At 38.4% G+C, this 19977-nt stretch overlaps 1 protein-coding gene across 5 annotated transcripts in view; it reads left to right on the top strand.

The window, feature by feature from the left end:
* The window catches only part of PWWP2A (PWWP domain containing 2A), a 45072-nt gene extending 27000 nt beyond the window's left edge, over positions 1-18072 (top strand). The window contains exons 2-5 of one of the 5 annotated variants that reach the window (XR_004737932.3): positions 973-1934; positions 14187-14306; positions 16805-16915; positions 17935-18072. Coding sequence is in view for 3 of the 5 variants with exons in the window: in XM_008984229.5 (XP_008982477.1) it covers positions 973-2653 (1681 nt within the window). In the remaining 2 variants the exon portion in view is untranslated. Of the gene's footprint in view, positions 1-972; positions 3612-14186; positions 14307-16804; positions 17051-17934 lie in introns of those variants that run through there. The other 4 variants (XR_004737936.3, XM_035283973.3, XM_035284012.3 and 1 more) reach the window with 4 other exon arrangements.
* The last annotated feature ends 1905 nt before the right edge of the window (positions 18073-19977 follow it).

Here is a 19977-nt window from a genome sequence, read left to right as displayed (position 1 = left end):
TCTTAAACTCTGTCACCCAGGCTGGAGTGCAGTGGTGCAATCTCAGCCCTCTGCAGCAACCTCCACCTCCTGGGTTCAAGCAGTTCTCAATCTCCTGGGTTCAAGCAGCCACCTGAGTAGCTGGGATTACAGGCGCCTGCCACCATGCACATCTAATTTTTGTATTTTTAGTAGAGACAGGATTTCACCATGTTGGCCAGGCTGGTCTTGAACTCCTGACCTCGTGATCTACCCTTCTTAGCCTCCCAAAGTGCTAGGATTACAGGTGTGAGCCACTGCGCCTGGCTGCGAATATATTTCTTAATGTGAGATGATTTAAAAAGTTTTAAAGCCACAGCTCTGTAACTATTTGCTTTGGAGGTAGTTTGAGTATCTGAGTTCCTGATATTTTTGTGTTTTGAGAGACAGAATAGGGAGCTAAAGAGTTAGGATGCAGGAGTAAAAGAGAAACTTTATTTGAATCTTCAGTGATTAACCAATAAAGTTGAGATGGGATTTTACTCATTAAATAGTTTTGGAGAGTTGAGGCAGGATTTGTTTTGTGGAGGTTTTGAAAGCTGTGTTAACCAGAGGAAGAAATACATGTATATGTCACAAATTTGTAGATGCATTTACTGAAAATGTTGTGTATCTGGTTCAGTGAATGTAATATATGTGATACTTAACATAAAGCTATCTGAGAAAATATTCTTTCTGATTCAAGACTGGAAAGAACTACTTCAAGTAAAGTCAACTCTTCTGGCATTGCTTAGGGCAGCTGTTTGTTTTTACCAAAAATGTAGGACCTAAAGAAATGAAGGTCTTTGGACTTTTGGGCGAAGAGATAGTCAGTAGATTTTTGTGTTTTTGTTTTTTAATATGAAATCATTTTCAGGAAAGGTTATATAAATAAGCATCGGATATTTACGTTTAAGAAATTGAATTATAAATGTTGACTTAGTGTCTTCTTTTTTTCTTTTATTTCTTTCAAAGGTTTGGGCCCCATGGTATCCCTGTGACAGTATTTCCCAAAAGGGAATATAAGGATAAACCAGAAGCCATGCAGCTCCAAAGTAATACATTCCAAGAAGGGACAGAAGTCAAGTGTGAAGCAAATGGTGCTGTTCCCGATGACCCTTCTCCTGTCCCGCCTCCAGAGCTGAGCTTGGCTGAAAGCCTGTGGACTTCCAAACCACCACCTCTCTTCCATGAAGGAGCACCTTATCCTCCCCCTTTGTTTATCAGGGACACATATAACCAATCAATACCTCAGCCACCTCCTCGGAAAATTAAGCGACCTAAACGAAAAATGTACAGGGAAGAACCCACTTCAATAATGAATGCTATTAAATTACGACCCAGGCAAGTTCTGTGTGATAAATGTAAAAACAGTGTTGTTGCTGAAAAAAAGGAAATTAGAAAAGGTAGTGCAAGTGACTCTTCTAAATATGAAGATAAAAAACGGAGAAATGAAAGTATAACTACTGTGAACAAAAAACTGAAAAGTGACCATAAAGTGGATGGGAAAAACCAAAATGAGAGTCAGAAAAGAAATGCTGTGGTTAAGGTTTCAAATATTGCTCACAGCAGAGGCAGAGTAGTAAAAGTTTCTGCTCAGGCAAATACATCAAAAGCTCAGTTAAGTACTAAAAAAGTTCTCCAGAGTAAGAACATGGATCATGCAAAAGCTCGGGAAGTGTTAAAAATTGCCAAAGAAAAGGCACAAAAGAAGCAAAATGAAACCTCTACTTCCAAAAATGCACATTCAAAAGTCCATTTCACACGTCGATATCAGAATCCTAGCTCAGGTTCCCTTCCACCCCGGGTTCGTTTAAAACCACAGAGGTACAGGAATGAAGAAAATGATTCTTCTCTGAAGACAGGACTTGAGAAAATGCGGAGTGGCAAGATGGCACCCAAGCCCCAGTCTCGCTGCACCTCTACCCGCTCAGCAGGTGAGGCCCCTTCAGAAAATCAGAGTCCCTCAAAAGGCCCTGAAGAGGCCAGCAGTGAGGTTCAGGACACAAATGAAGTGCATGTGCCTGGTGAGCAGGATGAACCACAGACATTGGGCAAAAAGGGCAGCAAAAGCAATATCTCTGTTTACATGACCCTAAATCAAAAGAAATCTGACTCTTCCAGTGCTTCAGTGTGCAGCATTGATAGCACAGATGATTTGAAATCTTCCAACTCTGAGTGTAGTTCTTCTGAAAGCTTTGAGTTTCCTCCAGGCAGTATGCATGCACCTTCCACCTCCTCCACTTCCTCCTCTTCAAAGGAAGAGAAAAAGCTCAGTAATTCCTTGAAAATGAAAATCTTTTCCAAAAATGTCTCTAAATGCGTCACACCAGATGGCAGGACCATATGTGTAGGGGACATTGTTTGGGCCAAGATATATGGCTTCCCTTGGTGGCCAGCCCGTATTCTTACTATAACTGTGAGCCGGAAAGATAACGGCCTTTTAGTCCGACAGGAGGCCCGTATTTCATGGTTTGGGTCTCCAACAACATCTTTCCTTGCTCTTTCACAACTCTCCCCCTTTTTAGAAAACTTCCAGTCACGCTTTAATAAGAAGAGAAAGGGCCTGTATCGCAAGGCTATCACAGAGGCAGCTAAGGCTGCCAAGCAGCTGACCCCTGAAGTACGGGCTTTGTTGACACAATTTGAAACCTGAACATGGACAGTAAGGTAGGCAAGACCATTGGAAGTCACCACAGATTTTCTAGTCGAGTTAGGGATAATTTCTACAAAATAGCTTGGCCAGATTGGAGAGAGAAGTTGCACTCGGTTGGCTTTTTAATACTTAACCTTATAGCCATTTTTAGACTGAGAAGCTTAAACTGAACATATAATCAAATTTTGTGTTGAGATTTTAGCAGTATTTTTCAGTTTTGAAGTCCAAAACCATCCCAAGGCATAGGAGCCATAGCCTCAACTGAATTGAATTTTTGTAGGGACTGTTAATTGCCATTTGTACCTAATACTGTATATATACGTATATATACATATATATTTGAAATAGAGCCTGTCACTATGTGACACAGGTTGCGTATTTGGGATTGCAGTAAGGGCTTGGTGAGCTGGGGGAATAATGTGGATATTTAATGACTACTTGTTTTTTAAATAATGAACACTTAGCCTTTCTATGCACATAACGGTGTACAAGTTAGATGGTTAGGTGTTTGACAAACAGATGCTTGCTGTTCAGTTACAGACTGGGGAAATAGCCCAGTATTTGGGATTAAAACTGTCAAGACTAGATAGGTTTTAGTCATCACTGTCGTTTGTCCAGTGGGTATTTAATCAATACTTTCAAGCTTCTGGTTTGGGAGTGTAGATAGGTTTGACTTTGGATATGTAAATAGTTGATTGCTAAATTTGGTCAGATTTCTCCTGACTGGCTGTTCCTAAATTCTTAGGATATGTCCCAGTAAAATTACACTTTGTGAATTAATTGTTATTTGTGTAATTGTTGCATTTTGGATGTAACCTAATTTGATAATTAAAAAAAAATAATTTCCGTTTAAGGTATCTGTTTGCAGGTCAGAAAATGAGAAAATGTAATTGTGTAATGCTCTGAAATGTATAAAACAAAAACAAAAAAGCTGTAAATAAAATCAACTAAATCCAAATTATTTGTGTGTGTTTCTCAAAAAGCTTTGAAAAATTTCAAGATGGTAGAAAATTATTCTTTGTAAGAGTGTTTAGAAGAGATGAAAAATCAAACTTTTATTTTGCTATTTGCCCTATCAGGGAATATATTATCTGAGATTAGAAAACTTCAAATAATGAGAGATGAATTACTGTATTCTCAAAATAAGATTTTGTAGTATAGAGGTTTGATAATGCTTCTAGATTTGATATCCTCTTCCTGCCAATTTCTCATAAATGTGTGAATTTTAATTTTTAGCCTTAATATTTCATCACATGCTTCCTTTTTTTACATTTGGGTAATTACAAGTGGTGTCTTCTGTTTGGTTTTCTGCCTCATGTATCACTGCTTTTGGGGCTAGTAACATAGCTTACTATTTTTCTACATGGTCCATCTGTCCCTACGATTTGATTTCTTATTTTCCAGTTTTAGCTTTGTATTATTAGTGAGAAATATATCTGATTGGCTGTGGAGGAAAGTTTGTCTCAAGATTTTTAAAGTTGCTTTTGTACTTTTTATGTCTAACAACTTTCGGACAGTTAATTTCAAAACTTTTAGAAATTTAAGACTTAGCAGTTTTTGTGGATTTCTAAATCCAGTTTGAAATGTCTTAGTTACTGTGAACTCATAATGAAAAGATTAATGGAGATTGAAAATCAGTAGTCTTGTCAGCTTTCTTAAGGTTATGGACTGATTACGAATTTCTGCAAAAGCAAGTAGAATTTCTTCTGGGGAACTCAGTCAATGCTTTTTGATTATAATAAACACACAATTTAAAAATAGATGTTTCACTTGAGTAGAACATATTCTTTCCTGCAAACAGAAACAACTATACTTAAAAAATTATTTGATTGAAATTCACAGTGTGGTTAAGAAGTTATAAGAAACTATCCTAAAATATTTTCCAAGTATTTGTTTCAGATTAATGAACTTACTCATTCAGGTGTTTTTAAAAGTTTGCAATCTAAAGTTTAGAAAGTCTTAAAAGTCACCAAAATAGTAATTCCAAGGCTTTGTGTCCTGATCTGGGTGAGTTTTATCATCTGAAGTGTACATTACTAATATGGTCAAGTGCTGGGTAAATGTGCTCTTGTGGCATAAACCAAATTTAATTTGTTTCAGAAGCCATGGGGAAAGAGAAGAAAAAAAATCATGATTGTTGACTATAATAGTTTTGTAGAACATACCTTTGAGGAAAAGGTTGAGCATATCACAAATGATATTATGCCAAATGATCCCTTCACTTTAAATTGGCAGTCTGGCATATTTCATTTGTAGTTTCAGTAGGGAAGCAAGTTTTGAAGAATCTCTATAATCTTAAATGTGTATTCTAAACACTAATCCAATAGCTATATATTAAAAACTTATTCAAATGGAAATGTCTTAGGTAAATCTGTCCAGTATCTACTGCAGATGGAGATAGAGTTGAATTGGGTAGTTGTAGCCACTTTATATTTCTCTTTGAAATGACAAAAGAAGGCACTTATTCTTGATACGGAGAGAACAGAAGTGGGTATTTTTTCCCCTTGCAGTGGGAATAAACTGGCTTAGACCAAATCTGTGGTGTAAGAGTTGTGGCTAAAACAAAGGATTGGCAAGGGGAGCAACCAAGTGAAGAGATGTAAAAGCTAAGAGTGTATTTCTAGAAATTCTCAAAAATGTAAAGCGTCAGAGTATTTTTTCCTTTTTACTTTCTAGAATTTATAGACCAGGAAGCTGAATAATCATTTGGAAGGAACATCCATTCAGATGTGGAACCAAAGATCAAATAATTAACGATGAGAGGCCAGGTGCGGTGGCTCACTCCCATATTCCTAGACGTTTAGGAGGCCAAGGTGGGATGATCACTGAGGCCAGGAGTTTGAGACCAGCCTGGGCAACATAGACCCCCCGATACCCTCCTCCATCTCTGCAGAAAAATAAAAATTTAGCTGGGTATGGTGGCATACACTTACAGCCCCAGCTACTTGCTTGTATCCTAGCTACTTGGTAGGCTATGATCATTTGAGCTCAGGAGTAGTAGACTGCAGTGAGCTGTGATCACACCACTGCACTCCAGTCTGGGCAGGAGTGAGACCCTGTCTCTGAAAAAAACCCTATACATCAGTGATATAGGGAAACTGGGATTCACTAGTCTGAAGCCTTTTTGCATGACTTGATGGTGTGTTCCTAGACGGTTCTGATGGAGAAAAACATCTGGAAGTAGTAATATGTAGATTAGCACTAAGTTGAATAGGCAGGAATTTTGATGTGAAAACAGACTGTAGTCAAGGACAGGACTAAAATCACTAAATGTAGTGAGGCTGAGTATCTAAATTGCAAAATATTGAGTTACACTCCTATTAAAGCAGGTTGTACTTTTCTAAAAATTGGTTACGTTGAAGGAAAGGTCACAAGTCTATAGAATAACTGAATTGGGAATCGGAAATGCCTTGTCTGTAATTTGTATCTAAAATTAGGTTTTCCTTTTAAGTTGTGAATTTTCTATGGTCTGTGCTGCATGCTTTCCCTTTTATTAGTACAGCTGAAGATATGGATAAATGTCTAGAAAAATGAATGTTTTGATACAGGAATTTGTGCCTAGTGATGGCCTCCAATAGAGAATTTTCCAGCGAGAATGAAGACCCAATTCCTAAGTTGGGGCAAATTTTGTTTTCATTTTGTTATTGTTCTAATATTACAGCTTTTAAAACAATCTCTTAAAAACTGCTGGATATGGCCGAGCATGGTGGCTCACTCCTGTAATCCCAGCACTTTGGGAGGCTGAGGCAGGTGGATCGCCTGCGGTCAGGAGTTTGAGACCAGCCTGGCCAATGTGGTGAAAACCCATCTCTGGGCCGGGCACGGTGGCTCAAGCCTGTAATCCCAGCATTTTGGGAGGCCAAGGCAGGTGGATCACGAGGTCAAGAGATCGAGACCATCCTGGTCAAGATGGTGAAACCCCGTCTCTACTAAAAATACAAAAAATTAGCTGGGCATGGTGGCGCATGCCTGTAATTTCAGCCACTCAGAAGGCTGAGGCAGGAGAATTGCCTGAACCCAGGAGGCGGAGGTTGCAGTGAGCCGAGATCGTGCCATTGCACTCCAGCCTGGGTAACAAGAGCAAAACCTCAAAAAAAAAAAAAAAAAGAAAACCCATCTCTACTAACCTTGTCTCTACTAAAAACAAAAATTAGCTGGGTGGGTGGCATATACCTGTAATCCCAGCTACTCAGGAGGCTGAGGCAGAAGAATCGCTTGAACCCGGGAGGCAGAGGTTGCAGTGAGCTGAGATCTCACCACAGCACTCCAGTCTGGGTCACAGCAAGACTCTGTCTCAAAAAAAAACAAAAAACCGAAAAACAAACTTGGGATATATAAGGGAATTCAGATATACAACAAGAGGCTGATGCTATGTCAATTTCCAGGAGAAAATAAAACATTGAGGGTACGTTAGTTACTTCTACCTGTATCTGAGTTAGTTCATAGGCCCTTAATATCCAAATATACAATTTGTGCAGATTCACTGTATCCTTCATTTAACAAATGAACAGGATTAAAAAATGAAAGCATTAGCTAATAATAATATGCTTTTTTGTGCTATTTTGAATGAAGGAATAGGAAGTTTAATGTCACAGTGATATAGCTGATCTGTATATTTTTAGTTTTTCAGGGAATTTTGATGTCTTTACCATGGATAAATGACAATAACAGAAACAACTCTTTGTCTTATCTTTACTCAAGTTAGAGACCTAACATTTAGAGATCTAAACAGGTTTTTTTTTTTCCTATGTCTTGTGGCATTGCATGGAAATCATTTTCTCCTTGTTATTAACAGAGCACTGTGATTTTTGTATGTGGTATTTAAAAATTGTGGTTAAATAGATGTAAAATTTATCATCTTAATCATTTTAAATAATTATATAGTTCTCTGGCATTAAATATATTCACAATATTGTTCAACCATCACCTTCCATCTGTAATTTGATTTTGATAGAAATCTTTTCAATTTGGGATGTCACTGTCTAGAAGGTGTTAGAAATTAAGTTACAGGAGTGTTTTTTTCTTGGTCAGTGGTGTGGCTGGAATATGCTGCTGGCACTGTCCCACTCCCAGGATTCCTTCCTGATCAACCTACATTCTATACAAGGAAATAACTGTTGCTTACAATGCCAATTGGTGCCCCCATTTTTCTTTATTTTTGAGACAGGGTTGCACTCTGGAATGCAATGGCAAGATCACAACCTAGACTTCCTGGGCTCAAGCAGTTCTCCAGCCTTAAGGCCCTGGCTCCCACTATAGCTGGGACTACAGGTGTCTGCCACCATGCCCAGCTAATTTTTAAAAAATGTTTAGTAGCAACAAAGTCTCCCTTTGTTGCCCAAGCTGGTCTTAAACTCCTGGGCTCAAGTGATTCTCTCATCTTGGCCCCTGCAAAGTGCTGGGATTACAGGTATGAGCCACCATGCTCAGCTCAGCCAGTGTCTTCATTTTTTTTTTTTTCAGACGGACTTTTGCTCTTACTGCCCAGGCTGGAGTGCAATGGCATGATCTCTGATCTGCCTCCCAGTTTAAAGCAATTCTCGTGCCACAGCCCCCCAAGTAGCTGGGATTACAGGCATGTCCCAACATGCCCGGCTAATTTTGTATTTTTAGTAGAGACAGGGTTTCTTTATGTTGGTCAGGCTGGTCTCGAACTCCTGACCTCAAATGATCTGCCCACCTTGGCCTCCCAAAGTGCTGGGATTACAGGCGTGAGCCCCTGAACCCGGCCTCAGTGCCTCCATTTTAAGAAGTATAACTGACAAATTTTTAGGTGAATTAATGTGACTACACGTACCTAGTAGTTAGTTGGTTTGGGTTAAAACTGTTCTCTTCCAGTAGCATAAACTTTTATATCAAGGCATATTTGTTTTCCATTAACTGTATGGCCAACAGTTAATGGAAAAAGCAAGTAATTTTCAAAAAATAATATCCGTATTATTAAAATATGACAAAAAAAAAAAAACTTTGAGGCTGAACATGGTGGCTTATGCCTGTAGTCCCAGCTACTCTGGAGGCTGAGGCAGGAAGATAGGGTTTCATCATATTGGTCAGGCTGGTCTCAACTCCTGACCTCAGGTAATCCACCTGCCTCAGCCTCCCAGTGTGCTGGGATTATAGGCATGAGCCACTGTGCCTGGCCCCTAAAGCTTTGATGGTAAAAACAGACCAGTTGCAAACTTGGTTTAAATGTGAATTAAATATTTTTGGGTTTTGTTTTTTTTTTTTGAGACAGGGTCTCATTCTCACCCAAGCTAGACTGCAGTGGTATAATCATGACTCACTGCAGCCTTGACCTCCTGGGCTCAGGCGATCCTCCTGCCTTAGCCTCATAGCTGGGACCATAGGCACATACTATCACATCTGACTAATTTTAAAAACGTATTTGTAGAGACGGGGTCTCACTATGTCACCCAGGCTGGTCTTAAACTCCTGTGCTCAAGTGATACTTCCACCTTGGTCTCCCAAAGTGCTACCCAGCTAAATTATTTTTTTCACATTTCTGATATTTTTGTAAAGGATCATTAAAAAGAAGTTGAAAACATAGTCATTATTTAAATATGGAAGTTTCCTTGTATCATATGAATGTGACCGTTATTTCCTTATGCTGCCTTGGAAATCTGAGTCTTTTTTTTTCTTTGAGACTGAGTTTCGCTCTTGTTACCCAGGCTGGAGTGCAATGGCACGATCTCGGCTCACCACAACCTCCGCCTCCTAGATTCAAGCAATTCTCCCTCCTCAGCCTCCTGAGTAGCTGGGATTGCAGGCACGCGCCACCATGCCCAGCTAATTTTTTGTATTTTTTTAGTAGAGACGGGGTTTCACCATGTTGACCAGGATGGTCTTGATCTCTTGACCTCGTGATCCACCCGCCTTGGCCTCCCAAAGTGCTGGGATTACAGGCTTGAGCCACCATGCCCGGCTGGAAATCTGAGTCTTAATCATAAACCTTGATTAAAACTTCTCATAACTTTTTCTACCCTGGTTGTCAGAATCTACAAGGAAAAGCCAAATACTTCATAGCTAAAGTGTTAGCTTTATAATCACACTTTTTCCTCTTCTCAAATAAAAACCTTGTAATTATAATGCATATTGGGAGGCTGAGGCAGCTGGATCATCTGAGGTCAGGAGTTCGAGACCAGCCTGGCCAATATGGTGAAAACCCATCTCTACTAAAAATACAAAAGAAAATAGCCAGGCGTGGTGGTGAGTGCCTGTAGTCCAAACTACTCAGGAGGCTGAGGCAGGAGAATCACTTGAACCCAGTAGGCAGAGGTTGCAATGAGCCAAGATTGTGCCACTGCACTCCAGCCCAGGTGACAGAGCAAGACTCCATCTCAAAAAAAAAAAAAAAAAAAAAAATGCATATCAGGCTTTAGCAAGGGCTTGCTTTCTTTTTCTTTTTTCTTTCTTTCTCTACTTTCTTTTCTTTCTCTTTTTCTCTTCCTTCCCTCCTCTCTTTTTCCTTCCTCCCCTCCTTCCCTCCCTCCTCCCCTTCCTCCCTCCCTCCCTCCCTCTCTTCCTTCCTCCCTCCCTTTCTTCTCAGTGTCCCTCATTTAGATTCACTTAAAAGCTACTGAAAAAGCCTAGGAGTGTCAGGTAAAATATCATAGCTCTTTTTGATTGTCTGCGGAAAATTTTTTATAATGTGAGTGTCATCGACTTGAATGTAAAAGATAGAAATGGATACTTAGGAGTATATATATATAACTTGCCAGTGATGCAGGTGAGTTTAAGCATTCATTAACATTTTTAGGACTAGGTGCCTTGGCTCATGTTTGTAATCCCAGCACTTTGGGAGGCGAGGCAGGAGAATTGTTTGAGCCAGGAGTTTGAGACCAGCCTGGGCAACATGGTGAAACTCTGCCTCTACAAAAAATAAGAAAAAATTAGGTGGGCTTGGTAGCTTGTGCCTGTAGTTCCAGCTACTTGGGAGGCTGAGGTGGGAGGATCACATGAGCCTGGGAGCCTGAGGCTGCTGTTAGCCATGATCGTGCCACTGCACTCCAGCCTGGGCAACAGAATGAGACCGTCTCAAAAAAGAAAAAAAAAAAAAGCAGTTTTGCAACAGCAGTGCTTAATAGCAGGATTTTATTGAGCAAAAAAAAGATTCCCTTTCATGTTTCAGGCACATGGCTCAAAGTACAAGCTTTTGAGCCAGACTTGCTAGATTCAAAGCCTGAGTTGGATCAGCCATTTACAAACTATGTAATCTTAGGCAGGTTACTCCAATGCCATCACCTGTGAAATAGGGAGAATAATGATATCTCCTCATAGGGTAATTGTGAGAATTTAGAAGAGTATTTAGCGCAGTAAAAAAAATGTCTTGCATGAGGCTGTATACATACTTGCTATCATTACTACCACTGCAATCACTTTGTATTGCACAGCAAATTCTGGTAGCTTTTGATAGTATCTTTCTGCAACATGTACTCAGTATAAATGGAAATATGTTATAACAATGTTATTCCTGAAAATTTCAAGAATCATAGCATGATCATTCACAAGTCTCTGGAAGTAGCATGAACTCATTAAGTTTAATACACATTTGTAGTGGTTAACTGACTCGAAGGTCATGAGGATTGTGGTTAAAGGAGACCTGCGTTAACACATTTCAACTCTTGCCCCATTCATTTAACACACAAATTCCAGTGATCTAGTGCTCACTTTCCCATTCTGCTCTTCCTTATGCCAAACACAGGGCCTGGCATGAGGAGAAGTGATTGTCTTCTTGTGAATGAATGATGAGCAATTCTCGTTCAGACATGTCCTAATGACCGATGGCCATCTCAGATGCCCTGCACATCCCATATCCTTCCCATGACACATGACAAGTATCTGAGATTGTGGGGCTCAATGCAGTGGAGGTCCTATTAGGAGAACTTTACAAAGATGTTAGAAGTACAAAGCTACACTTGTCAGCTTTTAGGTAAATTAGCTGATTTGCATAGATGGCGTGTTCCCTTGGAACTGTAGCATTTTATTATTTTAATGTTTTGCCATATAGTGAAAAAGTGGAGATTAATTTGAACATTTTCGTTTTTATTGCTGCTTGTATGATTGAGTAGATTGTCTCCTCTTTCTAGGCGGGAAATGCCATACATTCCAAGGCCTTGATCTGTGTGTGGTGTGGCCATATTTTCCAGAGGATAGTCATTTTTATTCATGGCTCATTTTTGGGATGCTCTTAATCACAAATATGTCATCTCCCCCAACAGCTTAGATTTTAGCAAGAAATCTGGCTAGGAGTGGCACATCTTGGTATGCTGGGAAGAATTACGTGCAGTTTGTCTAAACTCTAGTAAAAGAGCTGGTTAGAAAAATAGCACTAAGGTTAGAAAACCAGAAGAGCTATTGTAAGATGAGATACTGTTGATGGTTTTCCTGCTTGTTCATGTTGCATCATACTTTACTGTATTAAAATTCATTTTGAGTGTTCAGTGAGATAATAGGTACATGTCTGTGCTCTTAAGTTTTTAGTTTTTAATTGTGGGCTTTCTTTAATATGCTCTACTTTCATGCATGCTAACAGGGAGATTGAGGGTTACCCTTTCCTGATTTGCCCCATTACAGTTCTGCTGCTTCCCAACAATAGTTGCCATTGTTGCACTTAAGCTTTCTCTTGAAGGACAAAATAAGTAATTTCCGATGAAACTGCCACCTTTTATTGGTCTATCCCTCCACTTACTGCATCACAGCTGGGTGTCCTTGGCTCTTCCTAATGAATGGATATCCTGTACTAGTGGTAAATTTCTAAAGCAAAGCCTTGAGATTCTAAAAGCATTGAGGGGAAGATTATCTTAAACATTAGCACAAGACTCAAGCCAGGCACTGTGGACCAGGGACTGGCTTGTTAATATTTTGATATTTCAGGGGGTTGCAGGTGAGGAATTACACAGGGAAAGATGAGATCATTCTCTGATACATCTTGACTCCTTGCTTAAAATTGAAAAGGAGATTTTTTAGAACTGTTGAAACCTAACAAGTTTTACTTATGGAGGGAAAGGTTCAAAAGATAACTTCCAGTGCATTCAGCTTTCCTTATTCTTGTGTGATTGCTGCTGGGTTATAGTTAATGGTGTATTAAGTTTTTCCATGAACAGAAGGATAAATACCTCATTATTAAATCTCACCTACAAAATTATTTTCCCCTGAGTTAAAATTCAGAATTGGCTGGGCACGGTGGCTCATGCCTGTAATCCTAGCACTTTGGGAGGCCAAGGTGGGTGGATCACCTGAGGTCAGAGTTCAAGACCAGCCTGGCCATCATGGTGAAACCCCATCTTTAAAAAAAAAAAATTAAAAATTCAGAAGTAATTATTTTTCTAGATCAGGTATATACAAAATCTTTCCTTTTCAAGGTCAGAAATGTCTTTTATAAAGTTTCATTATATACTACTGCTTTAATTTAACTTAGCAATAAAAACAACAATTATTATAAAGACTGGATGTTATCTAACTAATGATCCCAGAGGTCACTACATTGATGTGATAGGTGAATTGGTTTTTTTATTTATAGTTAGGAAAGTAAGCAAACAAGCAAATATGTTTAAAAATTAGGCTTAAGATAGCAGTCCTTCATTTAAATTATGCTTAGTATTTGAAGTTTGTTTTGAAAGCTTAAGTGTCATAAAAAATCTTGTTTTAACTATTAATTCAATGAGGTATTACCTCACACAGTAAATTTAGGTCCTGCGTAGTATGCAAGTGTGGTTATTGGGATTAAAGCAGAAAGAGGTTCAGGAAGTTTTTGGTCATTTTGCAAAAAAGGGTCAAAAGAGGCCAGGCGTGGGGCTCACGTCTATAATCCCAGCACTTTGGGAGGTGGGTGGATCACCTGAGGTCAGGAGTTCAAGACGGGCCTGGTGAAAATGGTGAAAACTCAATCTCTACTAAAAATACAAAAATTGGCTGGGTGTGGTAGTGTTCACCTTTAGTCCCAGCTACTCAGAAAGCTGAAGCAGGAGAATTGCTTGAACCCAGGAGGTGGAGGTTGCAGTGAGCCGAGATTGAGCCACTGCACTCTAGCCTAGGTGACAAGAGTGAGACTCTGTCTCAAAAAATACACAAAAGGGTAATTGAGCTCATTTATTATGTAGTATGGGTAAGGATGACAGGTTGAGCCTTATATTAGAATACTGACTGAGAAGATCAGGACTTCTCCAACACTAGGCTAATGTTAGATTAGTAAAAAGTTTTTTGTTAGGACCATTCAGTGTGAGTTAGCATTTCCCCTTTCATTTGTAAGTTTGCTTGGAGGGCAGAATCTTGGTGTGCCCTTGGCATCTTGCTGCGGATTTGACTTGGGCCGGCCCTCTCCTGGCCAAGGCTGTTGTGTCTACACAGCTCTCAAGTCTGTTTTCATTTAGTACCAAAGCTTCTCTTTCTGTGAAGCCAGCAAGTTATCCAGAATAAATTTGTTATGAAAATTCACCTGAATTTTGGTCTTATTTTAAAACAATTTTTTGGTAAAATGGATGGATTAAAACACTCAAATGCTTTATTTTTGTTAACTTGGTTTTTTCTACCATAGGTCTCAACAAATGGCAGCTATTACATCAGACAGTGACGAGTCCTGCTGCTCCCTTACAGTGTCTGACAGACCACTGTGGATTCAGACTGGGAGCATTGAAGTTAACAGTGAAACGGGCAGGTCTGTCTGTTTTAAGCCCTGCCACAAAGTGAAGAGGGCATCATGTCATCACTTAATCATTCCTGAAGTAGATTAGGCTAGACTTAAAAGAATCATTAGTTCTTTTTCTTTAGTTTTCATTGGCCTTGGTAGCTGGGTGTGCCTCGGTAGGTGATAGTTTTAATGAATGAAAATAACTTTCCATTGATACTACCTGCCATGCTAAAAAGAGGAGTCTCTTATGAGCTTCCTTGAGTTGAGAGTAGATTCTCTTAAGGTGGTAGAAGTTGGGTGTTACCTTGTAGAATTATGTCAAATAGCAACTGAGTCTCCATGGAAAGTCGAAAATACTGGATTTCTTTTATCTTTTCACTATCTCAGTCTTTTTTTGTCACTTTTATATTCATTAAACTTCTTAGTCATTACTTCTTACTGTACATATAAGAATATATATATAAACACATATATGTATATATATTCTTAGTGAATTAGTCTCAAAACCATTATCATTTACATAAAGCAAGTCAAAATTCCTGAGGGTGGTAAAAGATAGTGCTGAAATGTAGTCTATTTCTTTAAGTACATTTATTAATAACTCCTTGGATAATGCCTAAAAGGCTTATTTTGGGCCCTTACAGGGCAGCAAAAGTTCAGGGATTTCTTTGTGTGTGTTTGTGCTGCTTTGAAACTTAGGACTTTTATTGCTTCCTCAAAGTAAGGCTGTTTAATACTCTGGTGGCTGTACAGCTTGTGAAGAGCTGTATACTTGGATGGAAGCTGTAATTTGCGAGCTGGGTCAGAATGGCAAATTTTGAGTTAGAGATTGCAGCTGGGATTTTGGACAGTTATCTACACTTATAAGGAGTGATAGCTACCCTTAAGATGATCTCTTGAGGGAATATTGTTTTTTATTTTTCTGCACCTCTCATAGGAATAGTAAGATCTGCTTGACTCCTTGCCTTTCCTGCCCTAGACTTCAACTGAACTTGAATAGGCCTCACTAAAATTGAAGCCAAATATTGAGAGTCATAAATAAAAGGAAATGAAATTGTACATGGGATTGGCTATTTACCTTTTTTCTTTCAGTTTATAAAATGGGAACATTTGCTTCCATAGTTCTGTGTGAGCCTAAACCTCTTAGTATTGCAATCATATTAATACAGTATCTTAGTTTTAGAAAGTAAAAACTGAGCTGAATGTCAAATTTTAAGACAGTGTAAATCATTTTTTTTTTTCCCAGAGGCAAGGACTACATTCACCTTTCATCTTGATGTGTGTAGTATTTATCCCTAAAGGTCACTTTTCATTGCTTGAGGGGAAACGTGATAGAATACCCTGTGAATTTTATTTTGTAGGCCTTGATCTAGTAAGCGAATGAAGCATGGCAACACCAGAAGGCAACATAGAATCAAGTCAGTCTGTTAAATCCTGGGAAAGATACCTCCTGTGAGATGTTTGGAAGTTAAAGAATGGGAAGGACGAGTGGTTTTTCTGTTTTCCTTGTTGCATTGTGTTTGTTGTGTCTGTTTTTACTCCACTGAAATACCATTTTTGTTTTAAAAATGAATTTGACCAAAAAAATTCATCTTTCTTTCCACGGATCATCACTTTTGGAATTCAAACACGCATTGGTACTTGGGTTTCCAGGTTTGAGAGGCATAACCAGGGACCGTAGAGGGTTTCGGTGGGCTTCTTTCTACTTTGTAGTAATAGAGGGAGGTTGGTAGTGTTGGGCATTCTGCTCATGCTATTTAGCAGGTATTTTTACAAGCCTTGCCCTTTATAAATACTCTGCTTATTGTCCTCCTTCTTGTTGGAGGTATGGTGAAGAGGCCTCTGCTGATAATCAGGTTTACTGGTGTAACATGGGATACTGGTCAGTCTAACCAGTGTACATGTGTTGTCTTCTAGTATCAAAATGGTGCTCTTGATACCTTCTGATATGCTGTGTCTACTTCTGAGGAGGCACTCTCCACTCCCTTCTTTTTTTGCTCTTTGCAAATATGTGGACAGTGTGACCTGCTGCTAATTTGTACATAGCCTGGCTCTGTATATAAATTTGCTCCTTAAAACTGTAGGCTAGTCTGTGCTAGTAGAAAGCTGTTGGTGCTTCATAGCAGTCCCCAGCAACTTAGCTGACTCTCAGAGTATTATACTGTGAAATGGCAATATAAAGAACAAAGTTAAATTCCCTGTCATTAGGCAAATATTTATAAGCAAGTATTTAAAAAAAAACATTCAAGTGCACATTGATTATGTAAAGATGACAGCCGTTTTACTTATGTTGGAAACTGACCTGATAATACTTTAGAAATAACATGAATATTTCTGCTGGTTTAGAGTGGCAGTAAGTTGTTTTCGCAAAACAACATTGGTCAAGTTTAACCGATTTAAAAGAAAAAATCAGGTGTGATCCCACAATCTATATAGGGCTTAATTTAAACAACAAGGACATCGTTTTTCTCATATAATTGCTTGTGCTTAACTACATTTTCTTCCTTTTCTTTACTATATTTCAGCACAAAGACATTAGCAGGCTGCTGGTTTCATGGACCTGTACCACAATGACACAGAGAACACCAGAGCATCAGGACTGAATGAAATTGGAGTTTTTAAAGCTGCTCTAAGAAGTAAATGTTAAGGCAGTGGTTAAAAACAACAGTCTATAAAGGGGCACTTGCAAATTGTGCTATATTAAACCGAAGAAAAGGTATTAGGGAATATTTTATAAAAAATAAACTATTGCAATAAATTATACATGAGATGAGGAGGAAAACGATGTGAAATACACATAGAAGAGCTCACTTGAATTTTATGTATGAAGAAACACTGACAGTAACTTCTTTTGAATGTGAAGTTCTTATCAGTACAGTTTGGACAGGCCTAAAAGGCATGGGATGATGCAGAAATGCTAAATTATTTTTCATTCTTAAACTGTGCTTTCTCCAAGGTTTAGGTTAACTAGTTCAGATATGAGCAAAGGTATTTCTAAAATGGCTCTCCTATAAAACAGCAATAGTCACAGATGCCAAGGCCAGTGTTTCCTTCAGGGTGCCAGTAGAAACAACAGAAAGTAACATCCTGCTGAAAGGATGGCAAAGTGCCCCGCCCTACCCCACAAACAAAATTTGGATCTTTTCTTTCTTTAATAAAGCAGGGCTGTATTATCTTGAATATATGTTTGCTTGTTAGAACATATTAAGATATATTTATTTGCCACTAGTATTTAACATTTTGTGCACATTTTCATAATTACATTCTTATCTTTCAAATTTTGACTCAAAATGGATAGGTTAGTGTTGATCTTGGAGTGCAGATATATACTCCAAGAGCTAGTTCTTAATTCTGCTGAGCTGGAGAGCCTTTTATTATTGTCTGTATCCTTACTGGTTTTATCTAGTTCAGAAAAGGTGACATCGTCTAAATTTTGGTGTGAACCTCTCTCTACAGAGAGCCCCTCCTAAGTGCAAGAAATTCTAACAGGTGTCAGTAGGGCTTGGCCCTGGGGGACAAGTGGCAGGAACAGGATCCTTCAAAACAGTGTCAAACTTTTCATGCATGGAGCATGAATTCTTACTAATAGAGACTGTAATTTTTTTCTTGTCTTTGGTAAATATTATTTTAAAAAACCTTAATTTTTCTTTTTTAGTGAATGGAGAAAACATGAGAAAACCAGATGGACCTGTTAGTACTACATTTGTAAGGCATTTTATATTTGATGGCGCCGTACTTTTAATAATAAAACTGAAGTTTTTTAGTGGCAATACTGATTTATTTTTTAAGCCAGAAAGATAATCCATATTGATTATTACAAAAAAAAGGGAAAATATGCCAAAAAATAGAAAACCGTAAAATTCCTATGAAGCAACGTAACAGATAACTGAGCACTTGGCTCAAGTAGTCCAACTTTCCATAATGTTACTATATAAGTTTGGAATTACCTATTAACCCCAGGCTCAGGATTAATAAAAGGTTCTGGGTGAGTTTTAAACGTTTAATATGTCTATGATTTGTTTTACAACTTGAAGAAAAGGCAGGCAGTCTTGTTTCTAATGAGCTTAATGTAAATTCTTATTATACTGCAAATAATTTAAAGTTTTGATTGCATTCTACAATTGTCTGTTTGAAAAATTCCATATATGGAGTCATTATATATTTTATCAGATCAGAAAAAGTCAGCTCAGGAACTGTAGCAGCAGGGGATTCTAAAGATGACATGAACTATACCTATAGGGGTGCCCTACTCTATGTGGCCTAGAGCTTTGGTTTGGGTCAATCTTGTTCTTTCAGATAACAACACCAGCAGTACCTTTCAGGCTTACTTCAAGAACCAGATAACTCCCAAGCCATGGTGGAATTATATGAGTTGTATAATTAAGATTTTTAATTTTGCTTTAGAATTCTTTATTTGTGTAGAGTGATGGAAATGACCAAGAAGTAATAATATAAAGCAAAAGAATTGGGAGGATCAGGTTTTAACTATGTAAATTGTTTTTTCTCATGGTGTATTCTCAAAGCTGTTGTGTTACAAACCAAATTTTCATTAAAAAAAAAAATGAAACTTGGTGGTATTTAAAATCTAGACATACCATGTTGTTATTTCACTTTCATTGCTTTAGTTGCTTAATATTTAAGCTTTGCTTCATGCTACCTTTTGTCTGTATTTCAATCTTCATAAGCCTATTTTGTTTTGTAGACTTGAATGATAAAAATTGTTTCTCATCTGAAGTATGCTCAGAGTTTTAAATGTTAAAGAATGTTGTGTAACCTTTATTCAATAAAGTCTTTGATTTTTTAAAAAATTAGTTATTTAAAAACCATGTTTACTTTTTAGGAGTTAGATTTTTAAGATTTTTTTTTTTTTTTGGTAACTATTACAATTCAATCACTAGTTATACTTTAGGGAGCTGTTTTGAGTAGCAGTGCTTCCTAAGGAGAACAGCCTGTAGGTTTCTAATCACTAAGAGATTTTATGGGACCTCTTTATGTCCAAGGATAGAGGAAAGATGAACGGTTTAATTAGGACCCTGTGCACAAACATAACTTTTTTTTTTTTTTTCGAGATGGAGTCTCGCTCTGTTGCCCAGGCTGGAGTGCAGTGGCACGATCTCAGCTCACTGCAACCTCTGCCTCATGGGTTCAAGTGATCTGCTACCTCAGCCTCCCGAGTAGCTGGGACTACAGATGTGTACCACCAAGCCTGGCTAATATTTTGTATTTTTAGTACAGAACAGGGTTTAGCTGCGTTAGCCAGGATGGTCTTGATCTCCTGACCTCTTGATCTGCTTGCCTCGGCCTCCTAAAGTGCTGGGATTACAGGCTTGAGCCACCGTGCCCTGCCACATTAACTGCTTTTCCATACAAGCAACCTGCCCTTCAGAGTCGGATGTAATTAAGTATCTACTGCTGAGTTTATTTTGTTTTCTTTTGTTTTAATTTTAAGGTATCCGACTCTTATGGATAAATGGCTGCTTCTTTAAGAGCCCAGCACGTTCAGTGAGAGGTCAAGGGTTTGATCGAAAAATCAGAAACACTTGGTTATCAGGAAAAAGTTAGCCTTTTAAAACCTACAGACAGTTCACAGGACTGACCCAGAAACTTAGGTCAGTGTACTTTATTTTCTGTTTCAGAAAAGTAATCCTTTGGCTGCCTGTTATTCCAGAGTACATGAAGGCTTTAATCTCAAACATTC

The sequence above is a fragment of the Callithrix jacchus genome, chromosome 2 (assembly GCF_049354715.1).
Source record: "Callithrix jacchus isolate 240 chromosome 2, calJac240_pri, whole genome shotgun sequence".
Lineage (NCBI taxonomy): Eukaryota > Metazoa > Chordata > Mammalia > Primates > Cebidae > Callithrix > Callithrix jacchus.
This window is presented reverse-complemented; position numbering and strand designations above follow the sequence as displayed.